At 49.9% G+C, this 27967-nt stretch overlaps 1 protein-coding gene and 1 non-coding gene across 3 annotated transcripts in view; both read right to left on the bottom strand.

The window, feature by feature from the left end:
* Positions 1-27967, bottom strand: part of MAPK4 (mitogen-activated protein kinase 4) — a 173911-nt gene that overhangs the window by 7354 nt on the left and 138590 nt on the right. For both annotated transcript variants that reach the window (XM_069568579.1, XM_069568580.1), the window contains 2 exons: positions 4986-5130; positions 3342-3503 (listed from right to left, as the gene is read on the bottom strand). In XM_069568579.1, the coding sequence (XP_069424680.1) occupies positions 3342-3503; positions 4986-5130 (307 nt within the window). The remainder of the gene's footprint in view (positions 1-3341; positions 3504-4985; positions 5131-27967) is intronic.
* On the bottom strand, positions 20866-20937 carry TRNAC-GCA (transfer RNA cysteine (anticodon GCA)). Its single transcript has one exon. It is a non-coding gene; the product is annotated as a tRNA-Cys (tRNA).

The following is a 27967-nucleotide window of genomic DNA, read 5'->3' as shown; positions in this document are numbered from 1 at the left end:
ACTCCAATATTCCTGCCTGGAAAATTCCATGGACAAGAGGAGCCTGGCGGGCTACAGTCCATGAGGTCGCAGAGTCGGACATGACTGAGTGCCCACATACATACAATACACACAGAGGGATTGCAGTGACTTGTAAGATAAGGTCACCATTGGTTACCGGAGGTCAGGGCTAGAACTTTGCCTTTGGCTGGATTTCTGCAGAGACAAGGAATGGGGTGGAGGCACTTTATGTGGCAGCGACCCCAGGAAGCACTGGTGGGGGGTGGGTGGGGGGAGAAGCCAGCCAAGGACGTGCCAGTGAGCAGTTCCTGCTGAAGGCACTTGGGGCTCCGTTCCACTGGGTCCTCCAAGAGACAGCATGGGACGCGTCTCAGAGGTGGTCCCACCTGGAGGGGGGAAGCAGGGACATCTCCACCCCCACCGTCAGGTGTCGTGAGTTGAGTGCAGCTGTGGGGGGAGCTGGTGGAGGACCCTCCTCCTATAGGACTCAGCAGTAGAAAGCCTGAGTGAGAGTGGTCACCATGGAGGAGGGCGGGGGGACAGAGCCTGCCAGCCCGGGGATCCTGGGTCCAGAGCTCTTTCTCCCACAAGCTGCCCCTGGAGGTTTGGCAGATCAAGGCCACCTTCTTCAAAACCTCCTGCACGTGTGTCTGCTCTCTTTCCCGCCTCTGGCTTCAGCTGGAAGTTGGTGCCCGGGGGAGCCTTGGAAGCTCTCATTGAAGATGGCAGAAGGCCCGTGTCCTGGGCAGAAGCCCCCCTCTGTCTGGACTTGAGTTGATCGGTGCCTACATCGCTAGCAGGTAGGCCATGGAGATTTCAGGTCTATTGGCTACAGCACCGGCTTCCCCTTACCTCATAACCACCACCCTCACTCCCCAAATCTTTCTTCAAGTTCAACCTCCCACACGTTTTTGTGGGGTTTTTGGTGCTTCTGATACACTGAGGCTTCTGTGCAATCATGTGACTTTTATGTGGCCCCACTGGATTCCCAGCTGGGCTTCTCAGACCCCCAGGGTTTCTGGAAGGATTCTCAGGGAGGGGCATCTCTGGTGATTGAGAGGCGGGGTGGGGACAGGGCCCCTCACCCCTGCTGCACCCAGAGCACTCCTCTCCCTGTTTTGGGTAGAGGCTTCCTCATCGGCTCTGTCCCCTGCGGTGTAGTTGCTTCTTGTCAGCGGAGCTCAGGACTGAACGCCCTGTGGGTGAGGTCTCGGGGCTGCTCCCTTGTCCTTCAGCCGTGCAGTGGCGGCTGCTTGGGGGACACAGTCCACCCAGACTGTGTCCTTCGTGCCTCCGAGGGGGATAGCTAGAGAGACAGCCTCTTCTCAGGCCTGCAGGCCCTCAGAGGGACAGCCCCAGGTAAGCCGAGGGACAGCAGCTGGCTCTTTGGGGCAGGCGGGTGTGACACCCTTTCCCTACTGAAGTTTCGTTTCAACCGTACCCCTCTCCCCTGAGGCCAGGCTGACTGGGGTCACTTTTCAAGCCCAGAGACGGACAAGAGAACTGTGGTTGAAGCCGGCACACTGGGAGGGTGAAGCCAGCCCGGTTTTCAGGAACCTCTGGCTCTACGATCCAGTCCACACACGTCGCCTGGGCATTCAGGGCCTTGTGGCCTCTTGGCCTCGCTCACCCCTCCGGCTTCCCTTCAGACAATCAGATCCTGCTGATCCCAGCCCTCACCAGCTCTCCAGGTCGGCTCTCTGTCCCTCTCTGCCCAGTGGCTCTCACGCCCTCCCCAAAGCCCCAGGGCTCTCGCTGACTCCTTAGGATGTGTTCCTTCATCTGCTCATCTCTGACAGGTGTCCGTCTTCCCGGGGAGACCATCTATCATCTCTCTGGTTTCTCTGAGGCAGGCCCACAGTGTTCAGAGGGGCTGCTGTGTGTGTGGTAGTTTGGGAAGAGACATGGATGACTCATCCCTGATCCAGAATTCCTGAGAATTCTGAACCTCCTGTCACATGGCAGGATTTCTACAGAGGCCCAAGAATCAAAGAAAATGTGGACGGGCTGAGACTTAATTTGTGGGGAATCAAATTGCCTCTCTCCCTTGATGACGAGGAAGCTAAGACAGTTTATTGATTGACAGGGGATCATGGCCAAAGACACTGTTAGTCCAAGTTCTTGGTTTCTTGATGGGGAGGAGTGTGGCAGAGACAGTAGCTGGTACCCATGTCTGTTCTCCTCTTCCATAGTAATGGACGTGGACACACAGTGGCAGTGGGGTAAGTTTCCATTTCATAGCCTCACTGCAGTGAGGTGGGGCCAGGTGGCTTATGCTCTGGCCAACAGGACATGAATGGAGGTGAGGTGTCCAAATCCTGGCTCGTGACATTAAAGGCAAGGGGCTGCCCTCCTCCCCCACCTTCCTCCAAGGGGTAAGGGCAACACCCTAAGGTGGTAGAGATATAAGACAGAAGGGGCTTGGACCCCTGGATGACTGTAGACCAGGTCTACCTCAGTGGCCCTGGACTGTCTGCTTTAGATTCTTATATGAGAGAAATAAACTTTTTTTTTTTTTCTTAAATAAGAAATAAATGTTATTTAAGTTGTTGAGAATCTGGGTTTCTCTTACAATTGGCCAAACCTATATCCTGTCTGATATAGGAATTTCTTCAAGCAGAGGATGAGATGGTTAAATAGCATCACTGACTCACTGGACATGAATCTGAGTAAACCCTGGGGGAAAGTGGAGGACAGAGGAGCCTGGCATTACTGCAGTCCAGGCGGTGGCAAAGAGTCAGACACAACATAGCAACTGAAGAGCAACAAGGAAGCCTCTAGCAAGTACGAGACTGGTGATATTCTAACATCTCAGATAATGGAGAAACTATCCTATGTCAAGGACTTCACAAACTCTATTTTATGTACTCGTCACAATGACCCTATGTGGCATGTATTATTATATCCATTTTACAGTTAGGGAAACTGAGATGCAGAGAAGTTAAGAAGCTTGCACAAAGCCAAACAGCTAGTCACTGGTGGAACGGGGAGCTGAGCCTGGATCAGACTTCGAAGCTGATGAAACCGTACCATGCCTTCCAGAGAGGAAAAAGTAAAGGGAGGTGGAGGAGAGGGAGGGAGGCAAGTGAGAAAGAAGGAAAAGGAAGCAAAATCAGGGTTGAGTGTGGAGGACCAGCAGTGACTGCCTTGAGGGTGGCCTGATGGCTGAACTCGGTCTGGAAGGAGCGAGGGTGAAGACCCGCTGCCAGGGGGTCCCCCGCTTCTGTGTCTAGGGACTCTGGTCCTTTCGGAAAAGACTGCCTGCCCCCTGGGCCCCAGGGTGAAGCCAGGGCGCAGAGCGCAGCCTCCAGACGCCGGCCCTTGCAGTCAGGCGGTGGTACCTTCACTGTTCACTTCCGGGAGCAGCTTGCGCAGCGGCCGCTTCACCTCCCAGGTACTGCTGATGAAGGAAGGCATCACCTTGAGCAGCTCGTCCTTGTCCTCCTCCCGGATCACGGGGACGGTCTCCAGGATGAGCTGCATCTGCTCCAGCTCGTGAGCCCCTGGGGAGGCAAATGCCAGATGGTTACGCGTGCCACCCACCCGGCTGGTGGATGTGGAAACGCCAGCGCCTAGAAAAGTGGGAGCCCGGGAACTTGGGTTCATTCTGCTGCTAACTGCTGGGTGACTGTGGGCAAGTTGCTTGCCGTCTCTGGGGCTTGGTCAAATGCAGAAAGAAGGGGTAGTCTCTGGGGCCCCATCCATTCTCGTAGCATTCTGTGCCTCTGGAATGGTCCAGCCTCATACAGCCTGAGTCAGCCCGCGCTAAAATGATGGGAGCAGCCCGACCCGAGGCTTTCCAAGCGTTCCTTCCTATGCACCTCTGTGCATTTCCTTTACCAGGCTGGGGGAGGAAGAGATTTTAAGGCTAAAAATGAGTCTTACCTTTTGGGTTCCCATTAGGAGGGGAACAAAAAAATCAGGAATAGCAAATGAAGTTTGGGACATGTCATGAGTGCGCTGACTGGTGATCCTCCAGGCAGAGGGAGGAAGACAGGGCTGCCAGGTCTGTGGGACAGGACGGAATGGCTCATCCAAGCCCTCATTCACTCACTCATTCGTTCATTCAACGAAGATTTATGGAGTGTCCTCTCCCTGCCAAGGATCATGCTAGATGCTGGGAATGAATAGCATCTTCACCCATAAGAAGCTTCAGGCTTCTGGTTCTCGGAAACTCAAGTCCTCTTCCACACCCAGGCCATCGCTGATGCTGTTTCAGAGCTTTGATGCTGCTGGGATGGGTCAGGTCTGAATCTTTGCTGCCCTCTCTGGTGTCTGGGCCATCCTATTCCTTTTGTTTTCCCTTTTGGCATGAGTAGCCTTGCCATTCACCTCTACTGGGTTGAATCCAACCCAGCCTGGTCTTCCTTCCTGACTCATCCAGCTGCACAGAGCAACCCCCGCCATCACTGAGTCCCATGGGGTCCCAGTCTTCCACAAGCTGGAGGCCAAGGGCAGGGCTCTCCCGTGTCTCCCTGACGATGCCCTGTATGGCACTAAGCTCATGCGAATGCTGTGAATGCTGACCCAGAAAGTGCCGAAGCATCAGCGTCTGCTCTGAAGGAGTCACTTGGCTTCTCCTTGCAGTGGACTCAGGTAGGGTCAGTTCAGGGGCTCTGGGAGCCTGGTTGGGTCCCCTCTCTGAATGAGCACTCCTGATTGACCTCTCACAGTGCCAGGGAGAGGGGAGAAAGGAGCTGAAAAGGTAGGATGGGTGTTTTCACGGGTTAATCTCCAGGTGTTTGAAGAGACATGATTTCTTGATTTTGGAAGTTTAGTGCTCAAGAAGTTTTTTTTTTTTTTTTTTTTGCCTCTCCAGAATTTTGCCTGAAATAGTTGATAACAAGTTGCCTCCAAGTAGTGCCGTCAAAGTCAGAGGCAACCTCAAAGAGGAGAATAGCAGGTTTTGTGATTAGCGTGTTCCCCACCCCCCTTTTATTGAGCTGCAGCAGAGGGGCAGGAGGGTGGCCCGGGTAGCAGCTTACCAGCAAAGAGCATCCTGCCCGTGAGCATCTCAGCCAGGATGCAGCCGGCAGCCCACATGTCGATGGCTTTGGTGTAGTTGTTAGGGGAGAGGAGTAGGCGTGGTGAGCGGTACCACTTCGTTACCAGCCCTTCTGACAGGTAACCCTGGAAGACAAAACCCCAGCTTCCAATGATCAGTCATTTATGGACACCCTCCCTCCCACAGAGCTTCCCTGGTGGCTCAGCTGGTAAAGAATCACCTGCAGTGCAGGAGACCTGGGTTCGATCCCTGGGTTGGGAAAATTGCCTGGAGAAGGGAAAGGCTACCCACTCCAGTATTCTGGCCTGGAGAATTCCATGAACTGGTCCATGGGATCTCAAAGAGTCTGACATGACTGAGCATCACTCCCTCCCACACCTTTCTTCTTGTCCCTTTTCAGGGAGAAAAGACCTCTTTCACTCTCCATCCTTCCTGTTGATAACCTGTTTAGAGGGGTTCAGGCAGGTTTGAGGGGCTCAAAGAGTTTGGTGGGGGAATCTTATGAGCCCCTGGAGTTCTGTTCTGTGGAATGGGATCCAGGTTGCCACTATTTAAGGAGCAACGCTTTCCTAGCCCTTCTTGATGTAACAACACATAACACTCTACCCTCATCTAGTAAGAAGATGGATAAACAGGAGCCGTACTCGAGTTCATTATCACCATCAACAGAGTAATGATGAGAAACTGGAATTTCATTTATTCAGTGGGCTGAATCTCAGAAATAGCTGGAAAATTGAAATCAAGCCAGTTGCTTTGGTGCTGATGATTAAATTATTTCTGTTACAATGCCAGACACCAGTCTTCTGCTGGGAATGGACGAAGCCAGCTTCATCATGGGTATGAGTGAAGGGCTTTGGGGAGCAGCCCTAAAAGGCAGACTGGACACAGCTTTGGTTGGCCCAGAGGGTTCTGGGAATTCTACAGAGTGTGGGGTGGGTGTTCTAGCTGGTTTCAGCCACTGCTCAGTGTGTGGCCTGGGGTGGAAGCCCTTCCTATGGGAAATAATGACGTCATAGGTGCTTTAGGGAAATATAGCCAGGCCATGTGGAAATTGTTCTCTGTGTAATTCAGAAAGCATGTGCAACAGTGAAATCTGCAAAATGTCTCTTTGCATTACCTGGAACAGTCTCTCTAAAGTGAAAAAAACAGACCTATTTGGTGGTTGAGTTCAGACAGCACCAGGGGTATCCAGTCAGGGAGTCTAGGGAACATTTTGTTATTTGCTGTTGTAATTTCCAATTTGGCATCTAGTTTTCCTTTTTTGCTAAAGTAGAAAGTATCACAGACCCAGGTTAAAACAGAGGAAAAGTTAGGAAGCGCAAGTCCCCAGGAGCTTTTAATCAGTTAATCTGAAATCTCTTCACTTGTTGAGCAAAGATTTATTGTGTTTAAAACCTGAGAGCCCTCCGTTATGGCAGTTTCCTCTCCTTGGTGACACGTGTTTCTTCCGAGCGGGACCTCAAACTGGCGGAAGAAAGGAACAAAAGACTAGAGCACCCCACTCCCCAGCCTCAAGGCTCCCAAATGAGCTCCTCGTAATTTTTAAAACGTGCCTCCTTCCTCTGTCCTTTGGGCCTTTGTGTGTGCACCTTCCAGGGATGGGTGTCTCCACACCCGCTGTCCTTCCTGGCTAACTTACTCAGGCCTGCTTCCTCTCAGCTCCCCGGCTCCCTGGGGTGAAGTTGAATGCCCCCTGCCAGGAGCTCCACCATCCCTGTTTTGTCACTGTTTCTTTACTTCTCTGGGGCTTCCCTGGTGGCTCAGTGGTAAAAGACTGCCTGCAATTCAGGGGATGTGGGTTTGATTTCTGGGTAGGGAATATCCCCTGGAGGAGGAAGTGGCAACCCACTCCAGTATTCTTGCCTGGAAAATCCCATGGTCAGGGGAGTCTGGAGGGGCTGCAGTCCCTGGGGTGGCAAAGAGTGGGACATGACTGAGCACTTTACTTCTCTGCAGTTCCCATCCCACCTGCCTCATCCATCCAACCCCCGGGACCACTGGACGATTCCCCTTTCATGGGCAGAGGCTGTATCTTGTTTCACAGCCGTTTCTGCCTTGCTCGTTTCTGTCCCAGGTCTGCCTCCTAGGAAATGTCCAGTGAACACTGTCGAGTGGATGGACGGATGAATGAGTAAGCAAAGTCTTGCATGGTCTGAGCCCTTTCAAAATGGGGCACCTACTGGAGGAACCGCTGATCCCTTTCTTTAACAGACCTGATTTTACAGGCAGATCCAGTTCCCACTTTCAGCAGTGGGTGAGGAGTTTACAAAAGTTGATGGCTTTTGGCTTACGCTTTGCCTTGTTCCGGAAAGGATTGGCAAGTGTAATTTTTTTAAAAGCCAGGTTTATTGATGTATAATTTATAAACAGTAAAATTCACTTTTTAGTGTATAGCTCCATGAGTTTTGACAAAGTATAGAATTGTGTAACCACCATCACAATCAAGATGTCTAACAATTCTATCATCTCACACAATTCCTTCCTGCCCGTTTAGGGTCACCCCCCAGCCCCAGTTCCTTAGAGAGCACTCTTTTCCATCCTGTTAGTTTTGCCTTGTACAGAATGCATATAAATGGAGTCACAGTGTGTGGCCTTTTGAGTTGAAATTCCTTTGCTTAGCCTAATGCACCTGGAGCATCCCTGTGGTTGTATGGAGAGTAGTTCGTGAGGAGTTTAAGTCTGAGTCTCAAAATGAGAGACAAGCCCAACTGCAGGTGCGCACATCTGGGCGGGTGGATTATAAATAAAGAATGCCCCAATGTTATTCTCCAGCCAGAAGGTAGGAGTGTCAGAGGAAGGCTAAAGCAGAGTGCTCATTGGGGGAGCTACTGAGGGGCGTTTACTCTGATGTGTCGGTGAGCAGGCTGTTACGAAATTCCCTATAATTAACACCTGTCTATCCGCAGATTCTGGGGCTGAAGTGGATGCAGGGGGGCTTCCTTCTGAAGCACCTGCCCTGAACGTAAAAGATGTTTGCAGAGGCAAGGCTGCCCCTGATGTGTTTTAGGAGCCGTAGGACAGAGGTAAAGAATCTGCCTGCAATGCAGGAGATGTGGGTTCAATTCCTGGGACAGGAAGATGCCCTGGAGAAGGAAATGGCTACCCACTCCAGCATTTCTGCCTAGGAAATCTCATGGAGAGAGGAGTCTGGCGGGCTACCGTCCATGGGGTAGCAAAGAGTTGGACATGACTAAGCGACTAACTCACTTTCTTTCGGTGGCTTCTGCCAGGCTCTGGAGCAAAAGGAGCCCTGGGGAAGGAGGGATGGGAACAGAGGGGTGCGGGCACTTCTGGGTCAGGGCAGACCTGGGGGTGGGGTTGGGGTGGGAGGGGAGGTGGGTAGGACAGGGATTTCTGTGGAAGGTCCTGGGGAGGCCGGTGCCTGTGGTAGGGTTCCTGCAGACTCACTAGAGGGAGGGCCGTTCGTGGAGCCCTGGCAGTGGCTGCAGGAAGCCTGGAGAGGCTTGCAACTCAGGTGCTCTCTGCGTAGCCGGGGGTTAACAGGTTCAGGAAGGCCCCTGGGCACCACGCTTCCCTGGAAGAGGGGAGGAATGCACACATGGATCCCGTCTGGTCTAGAAGAAACTGGGTCAAGGGAAAGAGTTGTCAGGCTACAGAGAAGTAAGAACTTTTGAGCTTGAGGGGGTCAACAGGGCTGTGGCACGGATGCTGTGATTTTGTGGAGGCGCAAGTTCTCAGAAGAGCTCCTGGCGGATGTGCTGCGGAAATTAAAGGCAAATCACCCAAGGAATGGGAAAGACGGGGCGCTTAGAGCCTGGGGAACATTGCAGAGGGCATGAGAGCTGCCTCTGGACATACACAGGGCTGTCATACGGATGGGGAGTTAAGCTTGTTCTCTGAGGCTCTAGGGACAGACGTGAGCCATGGCATGAGGCAGAAAATCCAGGCAGTATAATAATAGCTCATGCTTACTGAGATAGTCAAACTTCTCTCATGCTTCCTAGGGATTAACTCTTTTAATCCCTGTGACAACGCCATGAGTTAGGGACTCTTATGACAGTCATTTGATAGGGAGGAATTGGAGGCACAGAGAGGGTAAGCAACCTATCCATGGCTATCCAGTCATCCAGGCTGCAAGCAGCACAGCTGGGATGCAACGCCAGTTTGGGACGATGTAGTCCCTGTGATCCCAATAGATGGCTGAACTGCCTTTCGAAGAAAGAGAGCCCTCGAATCCACCAGGTTGTCCCAGGGTGGGGCTGGGCTCCTAGGCAGACAGGGATGGACAAGCTCATGAGAGATGAGCCAGCAGCAACCTGCGGGCCGCAGATCCTCGGACTCTGGCTCACATTTGAATTCTTGGGGACCTGGGCTGAACGTGCAGATTTCATTTCATCAGGCCAACAAAGTGGTACCGATGCTGCAGGTTGGAGGACTGCATTTGGACCAGCAAAACCCTGGATGATCTTTAATATCCTGCCCTGCCCAAGGGATTAGTGCCTTGCTCACAGGCCAGGCAGATTTCTCTAACTGAGCAGCAGACTGACCTGTAATAGGGGTTAATTCTTTGTGTTACCAGCACTCATCAAAAGATCATTTAGAAAAACACCACCTTCTCAGAGGCCCAGTTTAAGCAGAAATACACAGCCTCCCTCTCCACAGCCTCCTTCCTCCAAAGGTATAATTCTTATTTGTGCCAATATCCATATCAGGCATGTTAGAGGCCTTTTAAAGCAGAAAGAACACCACAGCGGAATCGCCTTTCTTCTTGCTGACTCCAAACTCACTCTGTTAAAACTCATTTCCATTAAGATATGCAGCAGGGACTCTCTCAAGCTGAGGGAAGGAACGCACAGTCTTACAAGCCCAGTGTACAACACAATCATTGGCAAGTAACCGGGTACGTTCTGTTTACAGCTTTCCTGGTGGTCCAGCGGTGGAGAATCTGCCTGCTAATGCAGGAGACGTGGGTTCCACCTCTGGATTTGGAAGATCCCCTGGAGAAGGAAGTGGCAGCCCACTCCAGCGTTCTAGCCTGGAAAATTCCATGGACAGAGAAGCCTGGTGGGCTACAGCCCATGGGGTTGCAAAGAGTCGGACACCACTGAGCAGCTGAGCATGCATGCACATTCTGTTTATGCAGCTGAAATACACACGGTGAACAGTGTGGTTAAATCAGCTGCCCTGAGTTTTCATTAACTTCTCAAGTGAAAGCGTTAGTCGCTCAGTCGTGTCCGACTCTTTGTGACCCCATGGACTGTAGCCCGCCAGGCTCCTCTGTCCATGGGATTCTTCAGGCAAGAATATTGGAGTGGGTAAGTCATTACTTTCTGCCAACCCAGGGATTGAACCTGTGTCTCCTGCATTGCGGGCAGATTCTTTACCGTCCAAGCCATCATTAACCTCTAAAGTGGATGCCCCTTAAGTGCTGATCTGATGGCCTCTTTTCTCAGGGCTGCCCCCTCCCCACTCCCTGCTTTGGATCCTCTCCAGTGAAATTCATCTCTCCCTCAGTTTCCATGGAAATAACCAAAAACCCAGGTAAGTTCCTATAGGCCTGCAGCCCCCATGTGGTCCCTTCCTTTTACACTAAAAAAAAAAAAAAATCAGAATTGCTTTAAAAAATGACTTATTTTTGCGTGGTAAAATACACATAAAATTCACCATTTTAACTGTTTTTAAGCACAAAATTCAGAGTATTGAGTACATTCATATTGTTGTCCCAGCAGCACCACCATGTGCAAAACCAAGTCATGCATATTAAATAACAGCTCTCCATAGTCCAGCCCCCAAAGCCCCCGTTGACCAGCACTCTTTCTGGCACTATTGAATGTGACTATTCATATAAGCGGGATCATACAGTATCTGTCTGTCTGCGACTGGCTTCTTTCACTCAGCATAATGTGCTTCTCCCTGCTTGAAACAGCAGGAAGGTGGGAGCAATGGAGCTGAGCTTCTTCTTAAAAACCACTTTCTCAAAATGTGGTTGTCTTCTCACTCAACTAGAGCTCGCGTCGCAGATAAAAGCTTTGCATGCTATCCCTCTGGGATCCTAATCATCAGCTCTGAGTTCTGTTACAGTGAGAGACATGACAAAATGTTTCGTTTGTTTGGATCGCCAGTTCTAATACTGCCATCCTTGCCAGGACCAGGGCTGGACTGGGTGGACGAAGGCTTGGTGCAGCTGCTCCAGCCTCAGGTTCCCCACTTGCTCGTGCTGCTGGCCTCCAGGATTTCCTCTGCGGGGCACTGGAGTCCTAGAAATCTGTACCACAGTCACCAGCAATCTCTAAGTGAGGGGACCCTGCAGGGCCAAAGTGATTAATTCTTAATGGGCTGGACTGTGAGCGAATGGCCCCTTTTAGGAAGATGCATTAACCAGCAGGCCATAATTAGACACTTGTCTCTCGCTGACTTTCAAGGCGGAGATCTGGCAGCAGTCTGGAGCAGTGGCTCTCAAACCTGATACACATTAGAAGCACTTGGGCAACTTAAGACAAATCCCGATGCTTAGGCCACCAACCATGCTGATGACATTAGAGTCTCTGGCGGAGCACCCAGGCATCAGTCATTTTTAAAACTCTCCAGGTGACCCCAGTGTGCAGCCATATTTGAGAACCAGCATCCTAGGGATCCCTGGCTCATTGGCTTTGGAAAGGTAAGCAGTATTTTCACGGTTCCCCAATTAGCGCAGGCTTCTATTTCTAGCTCTACTCGAGATGAATTCCTGAGTGGCCACAGCAGTCTTCTCCAGACGGCTGACCCACAGGAAGGAAAATTTTACTGGAAAATAACCAATAATAACAACACCTGCCATTTATTGGGAACTTAGGATGTGCTCGGCACTGTGCCAAGTGCTGCTTTATTATCAGTGCATTTAATCATCAACATGACCCTATGAAGACAGCACAGAGAAGGAAATAGTTTGACCAAGGCCAAATTAGGTCTGAACTGGCAATGCTGAGATTCCATCCTGGCAGGGAGCAAAACAAAGTCCTTGTAGACATGCATTTGGTAGGAAAGACAGCTGAGGGAGTGTAAGAAATAAAAAAGCAGACTGAGGAGATACAGTGAGGGACGGGGTGGGTGGTCTAGGAAGGCCTGTGTGACCGAGGGACAAGTGAACAGGGATCAGAGTGAATCAAAGGAGTCGCCCCAAGGCCTCCCTTTCTGTCTCCCCGTCCTGTCCCCAAACAGAAACACTCTCACCTTCACCCTCCCACCCAGCAAGCCCTCTTCTCAGGCCCTCGTTAACCCCAGGTGTAAACCACTGACAACAGGTTAGGAGGAGAAGGGAACGAATGTTTGCTGAGTCCCCGTTGGGCACAAGGGAGTTTGGCAGCATTAACTCAGCTGACCTCCTGACAACCCTGGAAGGTATTTATTTTTTTCATTTTCTCTCTGGGGAAATTCTTGCAGGTCCCTCCCCTCTGCTTGGCTTAGCTGGTAAGCCTTTGTGATCCTGGACCTCTTTATCTCCAGATCACAGCTCCATGGAAGGGGAGGCCCTGAAGGCTGTTTTTTCTAGGGTAGATGCTCACTTTCAACGCGATGACTGAATTGGATAAAAATCTAAGCCAAAGGAATGACTGATACGCCTGTGGTGGAATTTCAGACAGTGATCACCAGTCAAGGGGAGATTATTTTGAAGTTTGTGGGCCATGTTTGAATTGCGGGACAAAGGTAGCTGCCACGTTCAAGTCCAGCCCCCTGAAATCTAGGGGCTCCCTCAGATGTGAGGTGTGGCTGTGGATTTCTGTTTGATGTGACCTTGATGCTGGGAGCTGGGCCCTTGGGGGCCAACCTAGAGGTCAGATTCAGGGCTTTAGTGCAATCCCTTCTAATTCACTCTCAAAAAAGAAAGAGAATATTCACCCCCCAAAGCACTACTGAGTGATGCAGACAATAATCACGTTTGCCAGGAGCTGACCATGCCCTAGGTCCCACCTGAGTGCTGCGTCCTTTCATTTGATAATCAGTTTCATAATGAGGGGGCTTCCCAGGTGGCGTTAGTTGGCAGATGCCCCTGCCTGCCAGCGCAGGAGACATGAGAAATGCAGTTTCATCCCTGGGCTGGGAAGATGCCCCAGAGGAGGAAATGGCATCCTGCTCCAGTATTCTTGCCTGGAAAATCCCCATGGACAGAGGAGCCTGGCGAGCTACTGTCCATAGGGTCGCACAGAGTCGGAGATGACCGAAGCAGCTTAGCACACACGTATACTCACAAGGTGGGTGTTGTTACTGTTCCTGATGGGAGGGGGTGGGAAGCTGGGGCAGAAGGTCGGTGACACAGTGCCAGGGTCACCAAGTCCCCCAGAGGATAGTTCAGTCTCCGAAGTCCCTCTCCTGCTCCCAGCCTCACCCCCCGCAACCTCATTTCTGCTCACTCATCCCCTCTTGGAAGGTTAAAAGTCCCCCTTGTTCAGCTTGAGGGGAGAGCATACTCAGAAGAATGAAAGGCACTTCGTTGGGCAACTCCCCTTCTCTGAAGGCTCTGGGTGTAAACCACCACCTTTATTGCAGGTAACAAAGATGGAGTCAACCAGCTAAGAAAAGGAAGAGAGAGCCCTCGTGGTCTTGCTTGTTTCCATCCAGGATCAGGTGGAACTTAGAAGGCAGACTTGAGAGCATCTAGGTGGCTTCATTCCACAGATGACAGTGGAGGGATCAGGCCTTGGGCTGCAGGTGTTAGAAATCCTCTCCCGGGTCCTGAGAAGGGGAGGAGTCTCGGGGAGGAGTCTCGGGGAGGAGGTGGTGGTCATTCAGGGCTCCTGATGCAGGAAGGCCCCTGACCAGGGGAAGGAAGCCTGTGTGTCAGAGGGAAGTCGCTGCTGGTAGAAGTTGGTAGAAGGAGCCAGGAATGCCCCACGACTGCTGAATTTGACTACCTGCCTGTCCTGGTGAGTCTCGCCCACAGTTGCTGCTTGTAGTAAAGGCAGTATTTCCCCAGATGGGTCCACACCCCAGAGAGGCTACTAGGGGCAGGTAAGGCGTGTGGACAAACACCCTGGGACAGGTTGGCAGCGGCTAGGAAGTTTTTTTTACCGTCTCAGGGGCTAAGGATGCAGTCTTTGGTACTTCTCTTTGTCCATGTAACCACTGCTCTTTTCTAGGTGCATCTTAGGGACTAATCGTTCGCAGGATGTGCTGTGGGAAGTCCCAGGTAAGGTCCTTGTTAATGCGTTTACCTGGGAGAGGAAACACTCTGGCCCATCTGCCGTCTTCTAGGGTTGCCGTGGCCGCTGCTGAGTGTGCTGTGTGTGGATGGAAACGCACTTCCTCCCCGCTTATCTCTGAGCCTCTGAGGGCCGGGGCCATTGGACTTGCTGAGCCAAGGCAAGGGGGCTGCCTGTTACAAAAGCCATCAGAGGTGTGGGGAGTGCAGGCACTGAGCCAGCCCACTGCCCAGGGCACGCACAGGCGGCAGGGTGGAGGGGAGATCACAGACTCCAGCTCTTCTCTGCTGTTGCTTCTGGCAGGGTCTGAATGCAGGCTCAGTAACCCTGCCCAACCCTGACCTCTAGAAGGGTCTTCTCTCCTTGCCGACCAGGCAACCAGCTGGCTCATGTTATCCATCAGGGGCCACATCCTCTCTGCGAAACCCTTCTCTTCCTACAAAAGCTGCAGGTCTGCGCCATGGGCCTTCTTTAGAAGTGTCCCAACGCTGAGAGGCTGCCCGGGTCACCTGCTCCAGGGAACACCGGTCCCATTTCAGACAGCATTGCTTCAGTGTTTCTGGTGGTGCTGGCCCTGGGCGTGATGCTCTAAGCTAGGGGACTATCCTCAAGGAGCTTACAGCCCAATTCTAGACAGTGAGTTTGCTGGCTTAACCGCAAAGACAGTCATTAAACCAGCAACAAGTCAACGCTGGGCAAGGGAGGGAGAGGGGAGGAGGCAGTCACCGAGTGAAGAATGGAGCAGAAAGGGGGCAGGGTGGATCCATGCTCGGAGGTTGGTCCTTAGAAATTATGAACACAAAATTGGGTATGAAAGTGAATATTTTTGAATCAGAAAAGTGCAGCAAATTAAAAATTCTGAAAAGCTGGCAAATAGCACAAACATCACAACTTTCATAAAAATAACATTTTTACTAATTAGCTGCTTGGCAAACTGCAGGTAGCAAACATGTGAATGGATTTCATAATCTCTGATCTTGTCTATGACAGTTTTGTAATATTTTTTACAGGCAGAATTTAAAGCTAATTCAGTGTTTGAAAGATAATTGAAAAGATAACTCAGTCTTTCCTCTAATACAGTTGATTCTTTGGTTGGGTTGATAGTCTAGAAGTTTCTTTTATCTTCAAATCTAGTTATCAGCAATGTCATATAAAATTTCAAGATTATTGTCAAATTTGGGAAAAACCTTACTTAGGTATTCTTTTGCTTATGAGCTGTAAGATTTGGGGGGGCATTTCCAGTTTTCTTACATGGTGACTAAACATCTGTTCTTCGAATCCATGACACTCATCAACCCAGCTGTCTGTGATGTCCTACCCGTTGTTATGTACTATGAGCTATAGGGTGGGCCCTGCTGTGCATGAGTTGATTTGGTGAGCCACAGAGGTATTCCTAGAAGTTATTCCTACACCAAGATGCTGGCACTCACTTAACTCTGTGTAGAAGTAGCTGCAAACCATGTAAACATATCCACAGTTAAAACCCTGGACACTGAAAGTTAAGTAAGTGTCCCTGGTTGGTGATACACATCAATTGGCTGAGAGGCTGACCAAGAAGCTTCACATTTGGGACCCTCCTAGACCTTGCCCCAGAGAAGGCAATGGCACCCCACTCCAGTACTCTTGCCTGACAAATTCCATGGACAGAGGAGCCTGGTAGGCTGCAGTCCATGGGGTCCCTAGGAGTCGGACATGACTGAGCGACTTCACTTTCACTTTTCACTTTCATGCATTGGAGAAGGAAATGGCAACCCACTCCAGTGTACTTGCCTGGAGAATCCCAGGGACGGGGAGCCTCGTGGGCTGCCGTCTATGGAGTCGCACAGAGTCGGACACGACTGAAGCGACTCAGCAGCAGCAGACCTTGCCCCACGGGCCTCGTCTTTTGGCTGGTTGTGGTCTATATCTGAAGTTTATTGGATTAGCTTTAAAAAGTCCTATTTTAAGTATAGGGCTTTCCCGAGTTTTGTGAATTGTTCAAGCGAGGGGGTATGGGAGTCCTCAAATTTGTAGCTAGTTGGTTATTTTTGCAAGTGGCCTGGGAAACCTTGAGTTTGTGGTTGAAGTGTAGGTAGTTCTGCGGGGGGAATGCCCTTAAACTGTGAGGTTTGTTCTAACTCCAGGTACAAACTGAATCACCAAGTTACCACATATTGTTTGATTGCTATATATATAATGCTATAATTAATATAGCAATTATATAATTGCTGTATATAATATATATACCATATGTATATATAATTATATATAATATAATGGTATATTATTTAAGATTATGTTTTCTGACTTCCCTGGTGGCTCAGACGATAAAGCATCTGCCTACAATGCAGGAGACCAGGGTTCAATCCCTGGGTCGGGAAGGTCACTTGGAGAAGGAAATAGCAACCTGTTCCAGTATTCTTGCCTGGAAAATCCCATGGGTGGAGGAATTTGGTAGGCTACAGTTCATGGCGTTGCAGAGTCGGACACGACTGAGCGACTTCACTTTCTGCTTTCAGCCAGTGTATAGAAATGAAGTTGAATTTTATATATTGATTTTATATTCAGTAACACTACTAAAGTCTTTTTATTAAATCTATTAATTTGGCTGTAGATTGAGGCTTTATTTACACAGTCAAATCATCTGTGAATAATAACAGTTTTGCCTTATTTTGCTTGCCAGGACTAGTGCCATGAGGAACAGTAAGTGACAACCTTAGCATGTTCCTAGCTTTTAAAAAAGGTTTTTTAACATTTCATTGTTAAATAAAACATTGTTGAGATTTTTGGCAGAAACTATTTTTCAGTGAAGGAAATCATTTTCTTCCTAGTTAGTATGAATTTTTATCATTCACAGATACTGAATCTTTTAGAATGTTTCTCGTATCTGTAGAAATGATCATGTGATCTTTTTTTTACTCTCTTAATTTGTTTCTGACTTTGGTAGCAAGGTTTTAATGTAGCAGGGTATTTCCTCTTTTTACGTTCACTGTAAGAGTTTGATAAAACTTATGTTATTTGAAAGTTTGCCTGTAAACTATAAGGCCTGAGGTTTTTGTTGTGAGCTTTTTAACTCCTGATTTAGTTTCTTTAATGGTTATTGCATTGTTTAGGTGTTCTTTTTGAGTCAAATTTTTATAAAATTATATTTTTCTAAGAACTTATTCACTTCATATTACTATTTAATAAGTATATGTATTTAATAAATGAACATTTATGGGCATAGGGTTCATAGTATACTCTTAATTTAGAATCTGTGGTTCTATTCTTCGCTATTTAGGGCTGTTGGGATGGTCTGACCCTGGAAGCCACTGGCTACTCTGTGGAAGGCTGACACTGAAACTTGCCAACCTGTTGCCCAATTTGATTTTATTTCCTGTTGATCTGAGATGTGCCACCCACAGGAGTGTCTGTGGGCAAGGCCCAGTAATGTAACCTAGGCCCTGACTAGGTTTCTGCCTTCAGGAGAATGAAACCATGATCAGCTGTCATTTTGATTCCCAGAGGGAAAGAGCATTATTGGCCTTTAAGGAGCTCTTGCTGTGGTTTAGCACTTCGTTGTGGTCTTGCTGTGGTTAGCACTTTTCAGGGTGACAGAGGAATATGGACGAGCTCCTGTAACTAAGTTAATTGGTCCGGACAAGCTCATCCCACAAAGCAGCTCTGAGAAACTGCTCACGGGGCAGGGCCCATGAACGCTGTACCTGTGGGCTGTCTGCCAACAGGGGGCCTCCCGTCGAGGAGTTAGGACCCAGACTCATCTGGAAACCTCCAAGCTACTCAGGGGCCCTTGAGAACTCTCTAGCTGGCTGAGTTACGCTCTGTACTTGCTGGGCCCAAGACCCAGAGGTGACCAACGTTGTCCTTCTGTTCCCCTCTGTGGACGAAATGGCAGCCTACCAACCTCCTTTCTCTGCATTTAGAGATTTTGGTGCACAGTTAGAACCCTCAGAGGCTGTGGACCTGATCTTCTGACTCCTCTCTAAAAGGGATGATGTAGGCCATTTCAACCAAGCCTCTCATTTTGCAGAAGGGGAACTCCTAACCATCACCATCATCTGTGTCTATAACCCGCACAATCATGAAGCACTTACTAGATGCCTGCCAAGCGTTGCATCAATACTTTACATGTGGAACTTCAACAAATACCTCACCACAGTCGTGTTGCATCACCAGTGTAGCAACTATCTACTGAGCTGTTATGTTTCAGCTCTGAGTCCTGGGGCAGAGCAGCGAACAAGGCAGAGAAGTTCCCACCTCTGTGGTCCACTTGCTGTGCCCATAGGGGAGGTGTTTTTATTCCTATTTTATAAATAAGTAAACTATGGCTTGGGCTTCCCTGGTGGCTCAGGGGTAAAGAATCCACCTGTGATGCAGAAGATACAGGAGACCTGGGTTTGATCCCTGGGTCGGGAAGATCCCCTGGAAGAGGCCATGGTAATCCACTCGAGTATACATGCCTGGGGAATCCCATGGACAGAGAAGCCTGGCAGGGACTACAGTCCATAGGGTCTCAAAGAGTCAGACAGGACTAAAGCGTCTAAGCATGCACAAAGTAAGGCTTTGATAAAGATACGGTGACCCAGCTAGTTAAGTGCTGAAGCTGTGAATGAGCCCTGTCTTGTTTTGAACAGCTTCGCGATGCTCTACATCAGCAATTCTCAAACTGAAGCAGGTATCAGAATCACCTGGAGGGCTTGTTAAACTCAGACTCCTGGCTCCACCCTCAGAGTTTCAGAGTCAGTGAGTCTGCAGCAGGGCCAGAGGATGCGCCTGTCTAAAAAGTTCCCAGGTGATGCTGACACTATTGGTCTGGGGGCCAGCCTTTGAGAACCACTGTTCTGTATACAGAACCAGAACTCTTGAGCTTCTCGTTGGTTCTTCCACACCCCACTTCTTCTCCTCCTCACCACGCCTCTCTTCCAAGCATGTGCCAGGGCTCCACGCCAGGCTGACTGCCTACACGTTCCCAGGACCTCAGCCTCATTGCGGCCAGCCAGTGCTGCCGTCACTGTCTGTGTCTATGTGGATAATCACCCCAATTAAACATGTTCTCGGTTACACTCCGTGTAAACAAGTTACACTGGAAAAAGGGGCTGTTCCTGCCCCTGACTTCCCAGGCTGCGTTATGGGCAACACACAGCTCACAGCAGCTGATGCTGGCTGCTCTGGCCCTCGGCCAAATGGGGAGGAGGGTTCCTGGACCCAGAAGAGACCCCAGTTTGGAACCTCATAGTCTTTCCCAGGGTGTACGGTTAGGCCACTTGAGATGCCTGTTCTCTTGCACGCCCTGCTCGGCCAGTCCCTGCTTCACGCGCATGACCGTCCGGTCCTCTTAATTATAAGGCTTAATAATCGCCCTCGGTAACTGACCAGCCCACCTGACATCACTTCCCCCTATAAATGGTAGCCTCCTTCTCCCCGGAGTAGTCACGACGGCTACCATGCCCTGCTCCTCACACGGTGCTGTGTGGCTCCGGGACCCTTTGCCTCTGACTTGTAAGATCCGCGGTCTCTGTCGCTGTCTCTGGGCTCCTTCTTTGGTCTTGAGGCCGGGCAACTACAAGGCCTGCAGGCCCACATAGTACAGCCCAACATGCAGTGAGTGCAGGATAGCCACCGTATAACCCAACATACTGCTCTCTTGGACCTGCAGTTTCTGCAGGATGACTGTTGCTGCTCTCCCAGGGAAGCCCACAATGGCCCCGCACAGGCTTTGAGGTCGGACTGTGGGGTTCAATGCCAGGGTGCGCTGTCTCATGCTATCCTCTTGACTCAAGCACCCAAGCCTTGTCCCACCACAAGGCCAGGACTTCATGGTCTGTTCTCACCACACTGCTCTGCTTGTGGGGTCCCCCAGGCCAGGAAGAGAGCTATAGAGGCCCTTAGGGCTGATCTAGCCTGGTGCTCCTTTCCTGTAGGTAATTCAAATAAAATCTACAGAAACTATAAATGTAAGGAAGCCTGTTGTAGGGTAAATTGTGTCCTCCAAGATTTGCATCTTGAAGTCCCGACCTCCAGCACCTCAAAAGGTGACCTTATTTGGAAATCGGGTCACTGCAGATGTAACTAGTTAAGATGACATCATTAAGGTGGGTCTTAATCCAATATAGGAATATAGGTCTTCCCTGGTGGCTCAGACAGTCAAGAATGTCCCTGCAATGCAGGAGACCTGGGTTTGATCCCTGGATCAGGAAGATCCCCTGGAGAAGGTAATGGCAACCCACTCCAGTATTCTTTCATGGAGAATTCCATGAACAGAGCCTGGCAGGCTACAGTCTATGGGACTGCACAGAGTCAGACATGACTGAGAGACTAACACTTTCACTAATCCAATATGGCCAGTCTTTCTACAAAGGGGAAATCTGGCCATGCATGCATGCAGGGAGAAGATGAAGGCAGATGTTGGGGTGATGCTCCCACAAGCCAAGGAATGCCAGAGATCGCCAGCAACTAGAGGAGGGGCAGAGGGCAGATTCTCCTTCACAGCGCTAGGAGAAACCAAACCAAAGCTCCTTGATCTTGGACTTCCAGCCTCCAGGACTGTGAGACATTAGATTTCTGTCGTTCAAATTTGTGATGCTTCATTGCAGCAGGCCTAGCAAACTAATAGAGTGTCCCGTGAAGTTGCTCAGTCGTGTCTGACTGTGATCCCACAGACTGTAGCCTACCAGGCTCCTCCATCCATGGAATTTTCCAGGCAAGAGTGCTGGAGTGGGTTGCCATTTCCTTCTCCAGGGGATCTTCCCAACCTGGGGATCGAACCCAGGTCTCCTGCATTGCAGGCAGACGCTTTACCATCTGAGCTACCAAGGAAGCCCAATACACTGTCCAACGAGAGTCTAATTTTCTTCCCACAATGATGACTTCGATTTTCTTTTTTTTGCTTGTTGTTTTTAATAGCAAAAGTAAAATTCTTTACAAATCCTCCTAGGTGTTTCTGCCCTGCTGGGGCCCTGACTCTTGCACTGAAGTATCTTTGGGCTTTCTTAGCAGGAGAACCTGACTCCTCATCCAGGGCAGCCGGCACTGCCCCTCCAGACAAAGATTTCTCCAATGCTGGGTATCTGTGTTGAGAATGTGAGCCTGGGTTCAAATCTCGGGCCAGTGATGTACTTGTTGGTGATTCGCAGTAACTTTCTTAACCTCTCTGAGCTACAGATTCCTCATCTGCAAGACAGAGCTCACACTTGACCAGGTTGCCGTCAGGGCTCAACAGGAACACTGCAGAAGCTCCTCAGCTTTCCCTCTGTCAGTCTCCATGGTGAGAGGGACTTTAAAGGGTCTTTTTCTCTTACGTTGTCTTCATACTCTATCAGCGTGCTTGGGTTCTTCCTGCCCTTCCCCTAGTCTCTCTACTCCCCTGGAAAGGCTCCTCCCTCCCTTCCTATTTACATCCTAACAACCCATAGGGCTCACTTCACACCCTACCCCCACCTCAAAACACCCTCTTTGACCCCTTCAGTTCTAAGTTCAGTTCAGTTGCTCAGTCGTGTCTGACTCTTTGTGACCCCATGGACTACAGCATGCCAAGGCCTCCCTGTCCATCGATAATTTCTGGAGCTTACTCAAACTCATGTCCATTGAGTTTGTGATGCCATCCAACCATCTCATCCTCTGTCCTCCCCTTCTCTTCCCACCTTCAATCTTTCCCAGCATCAGGGTCTTTTCAAATGAGTCAGCTCTTCACATCAGGTGGCCAAAGTATTGGAGTTTCAGCATCAGTCCTTCCAATGAATATTCAGGACTGATTTCCTTTAGAATGGACTGGTTGGATCTCCTTGCTGTCCAAGGGACTCTCAAGAGTTCTCCAACACCACAGTTCAAAAATGTCAATTCTTTGGTGCTCAGCTTTCTTTATCGGAGAAGGCTATGGCACTCCACTCTAGTACTCTTGCCTGGAAAATCCCATGGACAGAGGAGCCTGGTAGGCTGCAGTCCATGGGGTTGCAAAGAGTCAGACACAACTGAGCAACTTCCCTTTCACTTTTCACTTTCATGCATTGGAGAAGGAAATGGCAACCCACTCCAGTGTTCTTGCCTGGAGAATCCTAGGGATGGGGGAGCCTGGTGGGCTGCCATCTATGGGGTTGCACAGAGTTGGACACAACTGAAGCGACTTAGCAGCAGCAGCAGCTTTCTTTATAGTCCAACTCTCTTCATCCATACATTTTCTTCTGATACATTTCCCAACCCAGGGATCGAACCCAGGTCTCCCGCATTGCAAGCGGATTCTTTACCAGTTGAGTCACCAGGGAAGCCCTTCAGCTCCAAAACGACCTCTAATTGAGAGGGAGAGGAAATGGGGCCAGAAAGGGAGGCGGGGAAAGGAAAGTTTTCAACAAAGGATGCCATCTGTGTCACTCTCTCCACACTGGCTAGATGCCACCTTGTCTGTTTTGCTAAGATTTTAGTCTGTGTTGTTTTTCCCCTTGGATCGTCGACTCTAGTCATAGTTCACACTGCTATTTATCAAGCACTTACAATTCAGACCAATTTCTGAGAGCGGCCAGGTGTAGGAGGAGTCGTATAATTTCCCTCTTAAAACACCCAGCCCAGACTGTCCGCATTCAGCAAGGGTCTGCCTGTGGTCACGGTGGTGACACCGGAATGACCTGGGTGTCTCTCACGCTCATTCCTCCTCTCGGTGAGGTGGCTGTGGGTGCAGAGTGACAAAGTGAGCTGGGCCAGCTCTTCCCAGGTGACTTAGTGGCCACCAGTATGGTGTCACAGAAGCCCTCTCTCTGCAGATAACGCTCCCGGGGACCTGTCGTGGGGCCCAATCGTCTTACCCTCAGATAAATGACATGACACGGTGGTATTCTGGGGGACGTGAGGCCACTGTTAACACACAGAAAGATAACTGTCATTCATTCAACAAGTACTGCTGCTAAGTCGCTTCAGTTGTGTCCAACTCTATGTGACCCCATAGATGGCAGCCCACCAGGCTCCCCCATCCCTGGGATTCTCCAGGCAAGAACACTGGAGTGGGTTGCCATTTCCTTCTCCAATGCATGAAAGTGAAACGTGACAGTGAAGTTGCTCAGTCGTGTCTGACTCTTAGCGACCCCATGGACTGCAGCCTACCAGGCTCCTCTGTCCATGGGATTTTCCAGGCAAGAGTACTGGTGTGGGGTGTCATTGCCTTCTCCTCAACAAGTACTAAGTTGTTGAAATACAACGGGCGTGAGCCCCTGTGAAAGAATTTAGGAGTGGCTTTGTTGGGCAGAGAGGACACCACGTGAAGTGATGGTGCTGGGTCAGTTGAGTATCATTGAGGAGTTTGCCAGATGTCGCCTTGAGGTGGGGAGGAAGAACTCGTGTGGCCCATGAGAGGGGCTGTAAAGATCCGTGATGGCCTTGGGTGGCCTGGGGACCCTGTGTGCATGCGTAGGGGATGGAGGAGGGGCGTGGAGAGTGCAGGCTGAGATCTCTCCATCTAAGGTCAGCGGCTGAGCCCACCTGGGTCAGCCCTCAGGGAACCTGCCTCCAGCAGGACTGGACATCCCCAGAAAAAGCCCTTCTGGCCGGCTGAGATTTCTGGAGAGCAGCAGGTCTCCCCTGTGTGCACACAGCCCCGTGACTTTCTTTTGATTTTAATTGGATAGAAATGTTCCCCAAATATTTTTGGCAGCATTTCACAGTGTTTCTTTCTTCCATTCTTTTTCTCCCCCAGGCAGCAGGATCGTTTTAAATTTTTCCTCATCTTAAGACTCCTGCAGATAAATTCTGAGCAGCCCTCATTGCATCAGAGGTGGGAAGACACAGCCCTGCGGGGGAGGGGGCACAGTGCCCCTGCATCCGCCTCTGGGCAGAACCCTGGGGTTCCCAGGAACACAGTCTGAAAGCATCCACGTGGTGGAAACCGCACTGAACTGCAAGTCGGAAGTCCTGGGGGAAGCCCAGCTCTAGTACGCACTAGTCACATGCGTCGAGGCCCGTCTCTCAGCCACCCTAAGGCTTCGTTTTGCCCTCTGTCAAATGGGAGATGATAGCATGAGTCCTGCCTTTCCCCCAGGATTATCATGGGAATGAAATGATAATGAAATCTGGGGACAGCCCACGCACACTTGAACCTCTCTGCCCTCCAAGGTTCTATTGTCCTTCACGTTACTCACACCGCTGGCTGCTTAACATGCACTGACTGTAACTGAACATCCTTCTGCAGGGTCAAGAAATTGGACATCATAATTCTGAATTCTGAGCCATCACACACCACAGCACTCAGAAATCAAAGGTAGGCAGACACTCTCCCAGAGCCTGATGGCTGTGACTCCTTGCTAATTCTAATGTCTGTCTTTCTAGTTTTCTGTCTCCTTCATTGGCAGACTCCCGGCTGTCACTTCTCTCTGCGCTTCCGGTGCCTGTCTCACCCCTGGTTTGTTGCCTCTCAGTCTCACCCCTGGTTTGTTGCCTCTCATCCATGGTGGCCTTGAGAACCAGACAATGAATTTTGTGAGAACCACGTGTAAAGTGAAGGCACACAGGCTCAGGTAAAGTGTATGATAGGCGTCACGCACCAGCTATGTACCATCTGCTCAGCAGCTAACAATCCTTTTAGCTTCTGTCTTGCCTGTGCCTCAGATGAGAGAGGCTACATAACAGAAGGACTGCCGTCCTGAGCTCTCCTTACTTACAAGCCATCATTTCCAATCTTGTGCTGGGCTTGGGAGCCACCAGCCAACCCTCATGCACACTCTCTCGCTGCACGACCCATAGGAGGCCCTGGATCAAAGCAGTTGACAGCAATAGGTGTCCTTGTGCCAAGTTCTCACCACCTTTGGGATTTTTGGTTTTCTTTCCTCCCCTGTGCCTAGCTTTGTTCCACCAAGTAAGCACTCAGATTTCCTGAGGGCTTCCGGCCTGCCAGGCCTCGTGCTGAGCACTTTGCCTTCCTGATCACAATCCATCCTTAATACAACACAAGAAAAGAGAAGCCATTATGTCCTTCTTCCAGGTAAGAAAACTGAGCTGGGAGAGAATGACTAGGCTTCTCAGGGTCACACAACTTCTTAAATTAATTAATTTGGCTGTGTTGGGTCTTAGTTGCAGCATGCAGGGTCTTTCGCTGCAGCACGTGGACTCTCTAGTTCTGGCGTGCGGGCTTAGTGGTTCCGTGGCATGTGGGATTTCAGCTCTCTGACCAGGGATCGAACCCACGTCCCCTGCATTTCAAGGCAGGTTCTTAACCACTGCACCACCAGGGAAGTCCCAAGGTCACACAGTGCTCTTCAGAGTTCCCTCTCCTGGGCTCTCAACAGTGAATCCCAGGCCCTGCTGGGTCCTGGGTGTCCAGATTCTTTCCTACAAAAGGTGAGTGGTCTGAGCCATAGACCTGACACGCCCTATTTAGAGAATAATGAAAGGAGAAAAAATGAACAATGTGGAGAACAATGAAAAGTATCCTCCGGAGAGCAGAGGGGGCCCCCGAGGACTGGGGGAGGCCCTGTACTGAGCCTCTGGGCAGGAAGACCCAAGACCGGGCAGCAGTCAGGTGGTGTGCTTTCTGGAGAAGGCACTGGCACCCCACTCCAGTACTCTTGCCTGGAAAATCCCATGGTGGGCTGCCGTCCATGGGGTCGTACAGAGTCGGACACGACTGAAGCGACTTAGCAGCAGCAGTAGCAGCAGAAAGGTTGCTTGAAAAATACTGCCTCCACCTGCTAGCTGTTGCCTGGAAATTCCTTTCCCTGGGATTCAACCTTCCATTTCACAGTCAAGAGTAAAACTTAAGATATAAAGACCTCCTGTTTCTCTGGTGATACGTTAACATTCATACTAAAATGTAAATGACTGATACCAGCCCCCTTTAAGATCCGTGGAGGGTTTCCAGAGAAGGAAGAAGCACCCAGCGGTGCTCCTGTGGGTATAAGGAAGGATAGGAAAGGAGATGGGGCATCGCAAAGTGAGGAGGGAAGCTCTAATGTGAGTCAAGGGATGCAGAGAGGACACTAAGAGATACAGACCCTACTAGCTCTGCAGTTTTGGCTAAAACTAGTCCTGGTTCCACACACTCACTCTCTGAGACCATCAGAGGTGTCCTCTGCACAAAGGTACATGGGGCAAGAGCCTCAGTTGGAAAACTTTCAGTAGTAAATCCTGAGAGTGATAAAACCTATTGTGCAAAAAAAAAAAAAAAAAAAAAAAAATTAGCCAGGCTTAATCTTTCTTAATACTTTGACCTGAAGATTGGTTCCGGAAAACTGCCTCTACTGAATGCCACATGGGCATTTAAATGAACATGTGTGGGTGGGCAGGAAACCCCATACATACATAGAGGAGGCTCTTACACAGAATATGCTCCAGGATTTGTTAAGTTCAATAACACAGGCCTCCATCAGAAGGCAGAAAAAATGTTAAATTTCAACTGACCACGAATCCTCTCTTTACAAGTGAGAGTCAAATTCTCGCTCCTTCCTACCTCTCAGTTGCCCTGCCCTTCCTGAAGATGCTTTGCCTTCCTGGCAGATTCATTTCTGGAGCTTCCATTTTGCTATCTTGCAAGACAGATTTTTGTTTTATTCTTTAATCACAAATTGATATAGATTTCACTTTAAAAATCTCAGCCACTAAAGAAATAATCTTTCAAAGTGAGTTATTCCTTGATTCTCGAGGTACCACCCCCCCAACCCCATTCCCTAAAGGGAATCACTGCTGCTGCTAAGTCACTTCAGTCGTGTCCGACTCTGTGCAACCCCACCAGGCTCCTCTGTCCCTGGGATTCTCCAGGCAAGAACACTGGAGTTCATTGCCATTTTCTTCTCCAATGCATGAAAGTGGAAAGTGAAGTCGCTCAGTCGTGTCCAACTCTTCGCGACCCCATGGACTGTAGCCTACCAGGCTCCTCCGTCCATAGGAGTTTCCAGGCAAGAGTACTGGAGTGGGTTGCTAGCATAATTCTCATTTTTTCCTTTCCTCTCTCCATCCATACACATATATACTTTCTTTTCAGAAATGAAATTATTATACTTTCCCTTCGCCTGATTTCTTCACCTCAATTACAGATGACTTCTCTTTAGGATAAAAGGAGCTTTTTAAGTGGTTACATAGTGAGTGCCAAATTCTTTTGTCATTTACAATCTCTATTCAGAGCTCTTTAAATTTTTGTTCTGAATGTCTGGTTCTCATTGTGCATTTGGGTGCTCTGTAATATGTCAGCGAGGTTAACTCACTGTGTCAAGCGTTGTTAGCAGCAAGATGCTTTTCTGGAAGGAAATGAGGATAATTTATATATCAACTCACACCTGGATCTAAAAGAGTAGGAGTGGGAGAGGCTTGGAAATGTGAAAGCCCAACCTGAACAGTATCACTTTAAAACAGGAGTTCAGCGATTACTTTCCTTCTCTACTGCCTGTTATTAAGGGGCCCTGGAGGGAAGCAAGGTTACAGCTGCCCAGTTGCATAGGTCACTGTAATGACCTGAAACAGCAAGGCAGGCGAAGCAGAAGAGTTAGCTTGGGAGAAATGAGCCTTCAGGGGCTCTGACTCAGGCCTTGCATTTCTCCTTTCTGGGCTTTCCCAGTCTAGGCTTTGTGGAGAAGGCTGGGAGCTAGGGGGTCCTGAGTCTAAGGTGGGTTTGCCAGGGATCTCACATCCATCCTGTCTGGCTTCCTTGGTCTCGCTGCTCAAAATCTGTGACCTCAGTCCTGATTCTGCTCCTCTCTCCTCCTGTCAACCAGACTGGAGTTGACAAAAGCAGTACCCCTTTCTGGGATGGCTGTGGGCACCCACATCGCCAAACAACTGAGAAAGATGTCAAGGAAGTCTCATTGCACAGAGCAGACGTGTCCCAGAAAACCTGGGCCCACGCTGGCTGCAGGAAGGCCTCTACCTGCTTACCATGTAC

This window comes from Ovis canadensis, chromosome 23, assembly GCF_042477335.2.
Source record: "Ovis canadensis isolate MfBH-ARS-UI-01 breed Bighorn chromosome 23, ARS-UI_OviCan_v2, whole genome shotgun sequence".
Classification (NCBI taxonomy): domain Eukaryota; kingdom Metazoa; phylum Chordata; class Mammalia; order Artiodactyla; family Bovidae; genus Ovis; species Ovis canadensis.
The sequence above is the reverse complement of the archived record's forward strand: the minus strand, read 5'-3'. Positions and strand labels throughout refer to the sequence as shown.